General features: G+C 38.3%; 1 protein-coding gene across 1 annotated transcript; it reads left to right on the plus strand.

The window, feature by feature from the left end:
* The first annotated feature begins 2,190 nt into the window (after positions 1-2,190).
* On the plus strand, positions 2,191-10,951 carry LOC140311574 (regulator of G-protein signaling 8-like). Its single transcript, XM_072388968.1, has 4 exons — positions 2,191-2,323; positions 6,116-6,177; positions 9,361-9,527; positions 9,825-10,951. Coding segments are annotated over exons 1-4 (408 nt in total). The 5' UTR covers positions 2,191-2,321; the 3' UTR covers positions 10,002-10,951.
* Positions 10,952-11,241: the final 290 nt, after the last annotated feature.

Raw genomic sequence — 11,241 nt, forward strand, 5'->3', positions numbered from 1 at the left:
TGCAGCTGAGTTGGTGATGAATACCACTCAGTGCATATCTGACAGGTTTTTGTTGCGAACATAATACTCTCAGCATCTCCTGTAAGGTCATTACAGATGCAAATCCCATTCTCAGCGGTGTTTTATGACACCTGTTCTTGTTTTCCAGGACGGCCATGGAAAGTGTCCCGTGGAGGACTTGCAAATCAAGACTGAAAAGGAGAGATGGGCGGACAGGTAGGCATGCTCAGCTGTCAGCATTGTCCCTCGTCTCCCTTCTCTCCCCCTCCTCCTTTTTCCACCTGATCACAGCTCTGCCATTTGTTCTCCCATCAGTCATTTTCATAGCCCCATCTCTCTTCCCATCAGTCTCTCTCTGTGGTAGATGAGGACATTGCACCCCATCTTTGTCTGACTTGAGCATCTGCCTTTTTCTGGTAATGATTTTCTCCAGGGAGTTTGATGCTCTTGGGGCATGTGTGTGAACTGGGTCAAAAGCCTCTATACAGATGTCGAGTCCATGAAAAGGAAAATAGGCTATAATTAAATTTTGGGAGAATATTGTGCCTGACCTCAGGTGAGGGAAGGAATTAATTGCAAAACTAATTTACATGTTTGCTGTCTGCTTGAATCACAAAATAAGACTACATCAGTAAACTAACTTCAATCCTCTTGATGAGGTGACATAGATTTACCCAATTTATGCATACATTCAGTTTCAAATCTCACAAGTTACATTCCAAGCCAAGATTAAGTCAATAATCAGTCAAGACAATAAGTTGTAAATAAGGGTGATAGTGTGGATGATAAGGCTGATACTAAGGCAAACAAATCTAAAAAGATAAAAATGGAAGATAACTGTTATTAACAAAGCCATACTGATCAGGACTCAACATAGACGCATCTGAGAAGTAATCAAAAGATTACCCATTTCTTGTGTTTTGAGACTGAAATACTAAAGATTTAATGGCCCACAGGATGGGCGGATGTGTCAGCGTTGATCCAACAACTTTAAAGGTGTAAATATCCTTAGAGCTGTTTATAAGTCTGGAACTCATGGTGTGTCATGTGCAGCCAGAGTGCAGATGTGAGGTTTAAAACAGAAAATAATTAAGGCAACATTTTTTATTCTTGCGGTTCAACACCAACCTTTACATTGAATTTTGGAGAGAAGGGGTAAGACATGTCAAAAAATGTACTGTACCAGTACATACTTCTCCCATATTTCTATTCAGGATTTATTAAGTTACCAAACAAAAGACAAGAGATCCACCTAATTAACACCATGGTAATAGAAAGTGTTTCGAAGAATTACTTGGTGGAGACAAAGACCTAGTTATAACCAAGTGCCCAACTGAAACAAAGATAATTTACTGGATTCAATTGTATTTGTCACATGGAAGCTTTTACATATGCACAGTTATGTGAAAATAAAGTACATCCTCTTTCACTACTAAGTTTTTACATAGAACAAAGGACATGATCAAAAAGAAAATCCCCATTTCCCTTACCTGCTTCATCATGGTTGCGGGGTGGTTGGATCCTATCAAAACTGCCACTGGAGGCAGGATACATCATGGACAGGTCACAAGTCCATCACAGGGCCAACACAGAGACAGAGACAAAGAAAACATACACTCATACTTGCTCCTACCATCAATTTAGAATAACAAATTAACCTAGCGTACATGCATGTTAAATGTGGGAGGAAGCTGGTGTACCCAGAGAGAATACACACATACATGGGGAGAACATACAAAGTTCCTCAAAAAAAAAGGCTTTTTCGAGATTCAAATCAGGAATGTACTTGCTGCGAGGCAACAATGCTGACCATCCAATCACTGTACAGCTCCTTATGACTTCTCAAAATTCAGCCTCAGATAAACAACAGCACATTACAAATTACTGTCATTATTTGTTTAACAAAATCTAAAATAAAACAAGAGTACAATGTTGTAGTCAGTCTGGCAAATTTGCTGGTGTACTTTGGGTTATTGTCTTGCTACATGACTTATTATGACTTCGGTGCAGGAGTTCATTGTTGACTCAAGGTGCTCATATACTTTACCTCCCCCCTCCTACAACACCATGGTATGAAGTGTTTGTCCTAATGTTATGAAATTTGCTCTACAGCTTGTGCTAAGACTTAGTTCTGTTAAAGATACTTGAGGTTGAAAAGTGCAAACTAATATTTCTGTAAAGACTGGGCACACCTGTACTGCAACTAAACATGCATAGGCTTGTACCTGCAGGGTAAGTCAGGGAGGGAAACAGAAATCTGGGAAGTTATTGTACACTCAATTCCACAACGGCCAAGCAAAGTCTTTTCAGCAAAAGAAAAAATGTAAGTATGAGCTCCAACTTTGATATAGATAGCATAACTGTCAATACGCTAGTCACCTGGCACAGAGCATAATGGTACTGTCGGACTTTATGAATGTTTTGCCAACCCTCCAGACAGCTTTGTTTTTTTGGTAATGACTGACATTCTCTGATCTTACTCAGCCAGAAACAACATTGCTAAAATAAAACCGAGATGTGTTTTGTGGTTGGTTCTGCCTAGTCTGTCAGTTTGTGAGCGAGTGTTTCTAATGGGCCCCGTGATCTGTGTACGTTTTATTGGAGTTTCTCCCATTGTTTTTCTTTGTTTCTATGCATGCCTGCAGCTCTCTATACCTCAACATGATAAAAGAAAATGGGTGCGAATTATTCAAGCTGACTCTGCTTTGTGCTTTATGTGATGAAAATCCACAAAAACAAGTGTCTGCATTATGATAGAGCCTGTCTTTGATGCCTTATGCTTACCTCTGCTATAAAGGTTACCAATACATCACTTCAAAGTACAGTTCAAAACAGCACTGTTAAAGCTGTCTGAAGAGCACAGGGTAATCTTTATCTTTCAAGGACATTTTAAGCCCTCTCACTGAACACAAGTCCCTGCTGATTGAGCCACAGAATAAGACAATTGGTTCGCTAGAATCGACTGAAAAATTACTGCAAATCTGCTCGTTTGCCTGCAGTACAAGCCTCCAGCAACCATCTCTTATTATCCATTGGGCAGCTGTCACACTCAGTAGTGCTGCCTTGGTGCAGCAGGCTTTTGGACTGAGCTGCCTTGAGCGGTGCTGCTTGTGCTACAGATGCCCAGCTGATCGAGTTGGGCTGATGCAGCTGGCTTAATGACAGGCCAAAAGGGGGAGAAAAGAGAACCAAAAAATGTGGATCTTGTTGTGGGATCTCAGCGCTGTCTTTACTGTGTATAATACAGAAGAAAGAAGCTATCAAATTGTAATTTTTATCAGATTTATCCAAATAGTTCTTGTCAGCATGGAGCTTCCATCCGATGAACAACACTGACTGATCTGATAGATGGAAAGAAAGAAAGAAAGTGTAAAAAAGTGTTTCCGAAGTTCTTTGGACTAGTGTTTATTGGGAAATGGAGTCTATCCCGGCTGAATCCCACCTGTCAATTGAACCTGGAACCCTCTTGCTGTGAGGTGATGGTGCTAACCACCAACCTGCAGCCCCAATTTTATGTATACTTTATTTTCAGTTTTAATTCACTGTTGACAACTAACCTAACAGAAAAGGGCATTTTTAGTGGTAGAGATGTCAATTTGTATAAGTAATACTAATCTTATCAAGACATCAAGGCAAACCATCAGGCCCTTTTGCACTGGCCAAATCGTTAGCCCTTTTCCACTAGTACCTACTCAGCTCGACTGTACTCAACTCAGATTTTAGGATTTTCCATTTGGTAGTAGCACCTGGTCCCAGGGACATTTTAGCACCAATCGACTGGGGTTCCAAGCGAGCTGAATTTAACCAAAAACGTGACGTCTATAGACTGGAGGCCACTAATTGATCTGGGAGTGACGTCACTGGATGAGTCACGAAAGCGACTTAGAAAGCTTATAAATAACTTAGAAATTCAACAAACTGTGGATCTATGACCCAAAACAGACTTGAGACCCAAGATGAGTAAAGATGGATTTATTTACAAGATGAAGGGATGATTGTCAAAAAGTTGCCCGACTTGGGGGTCTGTGTGAGTTTCCCATTTCATTATATTTGGCAGCTGAGGATGGTGACAAGGCAGGGCTCTGGAATATTTGTCAGTACAACAAAACAAAATTAGAAAAGCACTTGACAAGGCTTGTAAGCCAAGAAAGTATGCAGCAGCCTGACTGACTGTGTACACAGTGCAACGATCTGGTAAACACTGGATGGAGCAACTAGGCATTTATGGAGAGCGAGGATAATGAGCTGCAGCTGCACCTGCCTCGCACACCAGGAACTGGCTCTGCAATTAAGCACAAAAACAGGGGTAAAGGGGAAAAGAGACAAGACTGACAGGGTGCCAGCTGACGCCATGACAAATCCATTGCTGGGATGTTTGTTTTCATGTTAAATCCTCATTTCTGGTAACAAATGATTCATTATGACTTTTGGTAAAATTGTGTGAATATGAAATATGTTAAATGCATGATGTTTACTTGTTTTGTTTAGCACTTGGGGTGTGGTCAATACCACACACAGTCAATCAATATGTGATGTCTTATGAGTCACTGTTAATTTTACTGCATTAGTTATGGCATTTTCTATTCTTGAAAGACATTGTAACCCTTTAAATTAAATTTGAACCACATCATAGACTATAAAAAACGTTAAAAAATGTTAACTGCTGTTTTGAAGCTTTCGTCTTGGTCTTTCTGGAGGCAGATGTTGCCATATTTGTACAAAGGGTGGAGCTTGAGTGGGACACGAGAAACCTGAAAAAATTCAACATCTTTGGAACCTGATATCCATTTAATGGTGGAATTATTTCAGATAAAGTAAATGCAGCAAGTGAGATTATGATGATTTGTGAGACAAATGTATTAAGTTGGCATTTCATTTCAAGTCCACATTTTTTGTCAGACCTAACGATCTTGTGGACGACATTCATTATTTTTAATACGCTTTTATATAAAGAGGCTTTTAGTAGTTATTTCTATCAGATATTTCAAATAGTTGTGGTTGGTCTATAGTTCAGGATGAAGCTTCCACCTAATGAACAACTCTGACTGATCTGATAACTGGTATCCAATTAGAAGATAATATCAGCTAAGATGTGAGTCCCTGAATTGGGACTATGACTAAATGGGGAGACCAGCCCTATTTCAAATAAATCCACTATAAATTATTTATATCAGTTAAATTAGTTAATTTAGAGATAAAACTTTCATGATTAATTTATCTGATGTAAGTAGATACATTTATGAATTAAATATTAATATAAAATAAGAGTCCATTTGACAGAAATCCTGTCTAATTGCTAATTTGGCATAACTCAAACAAAGAATGAGCTGCTGTTTCATGCTCAGCTATTTTCTATTTATTTTAATAACCAGCAGACCAATCAAAGCAGACTTGGCCTTTCATAAGTGGAAGTAGGGAACAAACAACAGGAGCTAGAACAAAGTGCATAAAATAGAGGCAGTGATGTCGTGGTACCCACAGAAGTCATTATACTTTTAATCTTTAATTGCTAACCTTTTCTTTAAAATGCTGGATTTTCTTTATAGAGGCATGTTCAGCAAAGAGTAAGCACCTGTGATATAAACAGTAACAAGTACAGTGCACTGTGTAAAGTGCTCAGACATGTCTATTTGACACAAAATGGACCAGTGGTATTTGCACTTTGTCACTATCTTCTGCTGCTTAACATAAAGGTATCAGTATGAAATCAGTGCCTCACCCTGACCAACTCACACAATGGAGACTACTAGCCAGTCAGAGGCAGGTCATGTCTTTGCTTTCCTTAGGACACTTACTTGCAGCTCACTGATAAATGTTTTGCACCTCATAGGACATTTAGAAATAGATAGAATGGAAAATAAGTGGGTATACTCACTTTGTTTACCCGCAAAGAAAATGACAATGGGTGTGGAGGTAATGTACAGTATAACAATACTATCAAAGCATTTTTGAATATTTAAGAATGTAAATGTGTTCTAATTGAAAAATCATTAAGAACTTGTAAGTGGGCTTAATGTGGGCTCCTTAATTATTGCTACAAGTTATCATGTAAAGAACTGACTTGAGACTTGACATAATCCCTCCTTGACTTACATTTATTTATTTTTCTTTACAGGGCTCCTATTGGTGATGTCATGGCATGGGGAGAGTCATTTGACTATCTACTTGAGTGCAAAAGTAAGCTATATATAACTGTAACATATAGATCTATGCCTTCACTTTTCCTGTCAAATGCTGCTCTCTCCAGCCTCCGTTCTCTCCTTTTACCCTGCCAAATTTTGGCAGCTTGGCCTCACATATCTTCATGATTTCCCCCCTGGGCTTTTCTGGAGATGACGGAGGATATATTCTACCTTCAAGTTCATCAAACCCATTTGGAGATATAGTTAGGGAGAACGACACTTACAGAGATAAGAGGCGTATTCTCAGCTGCAATGTAGATAGGATGATCCCAGACGTCGCTTACTTGTGGCTGTCAGCTGACTATATTCATGGCCTCTATTTAAAAATGACAGAGGGGGCAGATAAGTTATTTCTCTGTCTAGCCCTGCTTTCATTCTTCTCACATGACTTCAAGGACATGAATTCAGTTTAACTGTAATATTTCAGCCATTTGGTCTCATCAAGATAATCCATCCAGCCAAAAATTCTAGTCTTGGACTCCATTTACCTTTCAAGAAATCCAAAGAAATATGTGACAAAAATGTTAACCCTAGCAAAAAAAATTAAAAAAAAATAAATCCACCATGTATGTGGTGGTAGCATTCTGATGGTATTCATATACCTGTACAACTCGTGTGATTTTAAATAGTCCATTCTATTATGATTGAAGGCTCAGAAATGGAGTGATCTCTCGATGAGAACAAGCAGTCTTTGGATGTTTTGTTCTCTGTCAGTTACTGTCAGAGCACCAGCTGTGATTTATGTACAGCAATTTGTGCGGATAACACTGTTGCTCTGAGTTAGCTGTTTGTTTGCGGTCCCAATAGACGTGGTAAGCATCTAACACTAGCACAGGAATCTTCACTCTGTAAATACACCAATAACAAAGGCAACGGGTGTGAGGAGCAGATAACAAGAACTATAGATGTGTGCAATTATGCGATGCTGAAGCAGTGTACATTAGGATGCAGTTTGGTTTTGAAGTTAAAGGGCCCTCCAGGCTTTCACTGCAGCTCCTAGCAGATTTCTGTATCATCCCTTTGTTCACTGATTTCTTTGTGCTCACAAGCAATGTCATGACACACTGAGAATATGAGTGAACAATAGCAGAATTTTTTAAAGGGTTCAGCGCGCCAAGGATTTTCACATGAAATACCTTTCAGGCTTTTAAAAGAACCAGTTTTGTTTCTATCCTTGTGTCTGCAGCCCAAAAAATAAATTCCTGCAGCAACCTCTCCGGAGCAGATTCAAGTTAACAAAGACAATTTTGTGAACAACACTGGTCAATATACAAAAGGAAGAAGAAATGAGCGGAAAATGCTAAAAAGATTAATCAAAATAAAAGACACTGAATGTGTTCACTTGCTGGGCAAACCAAATCTGAAGCAAACATTGTTTGTTGAAATTTGTTGAAAAGTCACTACATAGAAAAAAAAACTCATCAGGCTATTTTCATTACCTGGTTTGGAATGAAAACCATTGGTTGTATAGTGCTGCCAGTAGGTGCAATCAGTGTAATCTTCATATCTGTGATAAACATACAGTAAGTATCTGAGTGGAGGCAAAACTTGGAAAAACACAAACAAAACATGTTGCTTGGCCATCGATGAGAGAAATGGGATGTGAAGGCCTCAGAAATTCCTTACAATGGTATGTTTTATTTATTATTTCTTTATGCAAGTATGGACTATGTTTAATGACTGGAGGCAAAAACAACTGATTACTTCTTTGAACAATCATGTAACATGTACAGTGTGCCTGAACTGACTTACCTTAGATGTTTCCATCTCCCCTCAGGTGCAGTTTGTGCTTGCCTTTTTCGACATTGCGAAAGACGGGAAAATGCCTGGTCTGCCAGTACTTTGCTGTTGTTTCTGCTGGCCGTGTACCTCCAGATTTTTGGAATCTTTTTTGCAATGCTACTGTGGCACATTTCAGAAATAGGAAAATCTGCAGGAAATAATGTGCACACACGACTATTTCTACAGGCATTTATAGAACCAATTAGAAAGCAACAATCATTACAAATGTTACAAAACCACATTCCTAAAAGTAAAACAGAGATATTGAAGCTTTATGACGTCTCCTTGTACTATTCATACAGTGTAGCTTGTCATTTTCTCTCAGTAGCAACACTTTTTAATATACAAACTGCATTGAGTGCTCCTTTAAATGCTAGTGTAAACAGCTGTGACACTGTGTTGATGTTACAATTTACCTATGCACTGGCCAAACCGTTTCGTATAATATGTCTTAACTTACCATGATGGCCCACTGGCAGCTGCAAACATCAGATACAATGTTTTTCGAACATACACACTCACACAACTTTCATAGTTCTTCAATTTACATGTAAATTGTGCAATTTTTATTTTATGCAGCACTTTTTAACAACACTCACATTATAATAGAGTGAGTGTTGTTAAAAGGTTTATATCTTATAATAAATCTTTATCTATTATAAAAATCTTTATAATAGATTTTTTTCCAATATCTGATTTCATTCAAAAATCCTTTATAAGCAGATACCAACATTTTATCACTGTGCATCCTTAACATCAAGTTATGCTGATGATTTAAAAAAAATATATCTTATTGATGTTTGAAAAGCATGGATTAATTCATATCCTCATAAAATATTTGCAAAAATTGTGTAAATGGACTGTACTTGTATAGCGCTTTTCTAGTCTAACTGACCACTCAAAGCGCTTCCAACACTACATGCCACATTCACCCATACTCCTACAGCAAGTCTTAGTCTATAACTACGTGCTTTCTTCTCATTCACACACCAATGGATGCATCAGTAGACAATGTGGGCTTCAATGTCTTGCCCAAGGACGAGATAATATGTACATATACTAAAAGTATAATATGTGATATTGTCCTCATGTGAATAGAAGATAGTACAGTATAGTGACAAGTTCCATAGGGCTATAATGTTGGTACCTCGAAGTGTTTGTCTGCAGTAATGGATGCTGGTATTATCAATCTGCCTACACCTTGAGAAAGTTAAGAAAACAAGTGCAAACCTGTATGTTCTGGTGCAGTATTTTTTATAACCGTAAAGTTACAGCGTAAAATCCTCTACTGTGAAAGGATATGATCCCCAGAAACTTCTTTTTAAGTCCGATGACAAAGGCTAAACATCTAAAAGGAAACTGTCTGATTTAAAGTGTCTCTGTTTGTTCTGTTCAGCTGGCCAGCTTGTGTTCGAGGATTTCTTGAGGACAGAATACAGCGAGGAGAATCTTCTATTTTGGTTTGCCTGTGAGAACTACAAAAAAATTTCCAGTGAGACAGAAATGATGGTTGCTGCCAAAAGGATTTACTCAGAGTTTGTCCAAGTTGATGCACCAAGACAGGTATGGCTTTTGTACAGTGAGACATGAATGAAGTCAGACTTGTGTAAGTTCAAATCAACCTCAACTGCTGGCTTGCTCACTGTCTCTGTCTATTCTCCACGCTTCACTCACATTTACCATGATAATCATTTGTGATTAAAGGGCACATTCCTATATGCTTTGCTTAGTGTGACATACAGTATTTTTTCTTTTACTGTTTGGACATGCAGTCAACTTTCTGAAAACGTTATAATGTGAAAATATATCCAAGCAGACAGGACTCATGAGTGCAATTACAGTTCCATTTTCTGAACACAGATAAACATTGACTGTGTGACGAGAGGAGAAATCAGAGAAAACATCTGTCAACCTGGGCCAAATTGCTTCGACAGGGCACAGAGAGTGATATATGGTCTGATGGAAAACGACTCTTATCCACGATTTTTGAAATCAGAGATCTACCAAACTCTTTTGGAACAGGCCGAAAAGCGATGAAAGCAACACAAAGAAAAAAAAGCTTCTCTACCAACTCTTTGAAAGACTGATTCTGCTCTTCAGAAGACATCTTCAAATCTCTGTTTAAAACAAGAAGACGTGCCTGTCAGAGGAGGCTGAAGTGAAAGGAGCTGTTGGTGTGGGGACTGACAGGGTCTTAAAGCCAAACAAGGTCTAAATAAAGTATTAAGCTCTTTTTGAAGTAATTTTTAGTCACAGAGCAAAAACATGTACTTCAGAAACAGGGTATCATTCACTTTTGAAAGGCTGGTTACTGTTTGAACAAGTATCAGGAGTAAAATGTTTTTGTTAAGGTATAAATTAGTTTTGAATCAAGCTTCTTGACTTTGTGAAGGGTTCAGGTTTACATTGCCATGACCTGTATACAACCTCATAAACTGACCAGAATGTTCATATGTCAACTGTGCAAGGAATATTTAAATGTCAATCTACCTTATAATTTCATGTGCAGTAACAAACTACATGATGCTTGTTGGTAGGGATCTACAGATCGGTTTTTATCTTGTTGCTGTGGTGTATCTATCTGTAATTTCCTACCCATTTCATTCTGCATATGTCAGATATAAATGAATAGCAGCCTCTGCACAAAGTTTTTGTCAGCAAACTGCTCGACCTTTTGCTTTTCATTCACTTATCTGATCATCATGAGCAATTTAATGTTGTTATCTTGCTCAGCTGAGAATCAATTTTTCCAAAAATATGATTCATTACATGTCCCGTCTTAAAATGCATTTTTAGTAGATACTTGGTGGAAAAACTGCTGTGTTGTTGATGTTTCTTGGAAAGTGCTGCAGCTGCTGGGGCTGATTAACAATGGCTGCATGTATGGGCATGTGTGTATGCAAACTCTGGGTCTATCTGTGCGAGTGTTCTTCTTTCACATTTATGAGCACACAAATGTCCATGCAAAGAAATAAAATGTATATATTTTTGCATAGTGGGAAAATTTTAGATTTCTCTGTCTTAAATCTGTTTTCAGAGCTAGATCAATGTCAAGGCCAACGTGAGGATTTTAGAAGACTCCGATCCTGTAACAAGACATGAAACATTTTATTGGGACACCCTAAAACTGTCACCTTTCATTACATTTAGTCTGAAAAATGTAAAAAGGCAGCACTAAAAAGTGGCCGAAAATGTTACCTCAGCGTCTTATGTGATGGCAGCGGCCCGTTGAATGAGGTTTCTGTTCACCAATGGAGTTACGTTAAATTTGCTAGAC

This window comes from Leuresthes tenuis, unplaced genomic scaffold, assembly GCF_036924035.1.
Source record: "Leuresthes tenuis unplaced genomic scaffold, fLeuTen1.0.hap1 SCAF_7, whole genome shotgun sequence".
Classification (NCBI taxonomy): domain Eukaryota; kingdom Metazoa; phylum Chordata; class Actinopteri; order Atheriniformes; family Atherinopsidae; genus Leuresthes; species Leuresthes tenuis.

Coding starts and splice junctions, on each gene's coding strand:
- LOC140311574 (XM_072388968.1), top strand. Junction 6,178..9,360: donor CTATCTACTTGAGTGCAAAA/GTAAGCTATATA, acceptor TGTTCTGTTCAG/CTGGCCAGCTTGTGTTCGAG. Junction 9,528..9,824: donor AAGTTGATGCACCAAGACAG/GTATGGCTTTTG, acceptor TTCTGAACACAG/ATAAACATTGACTGTGTGAC.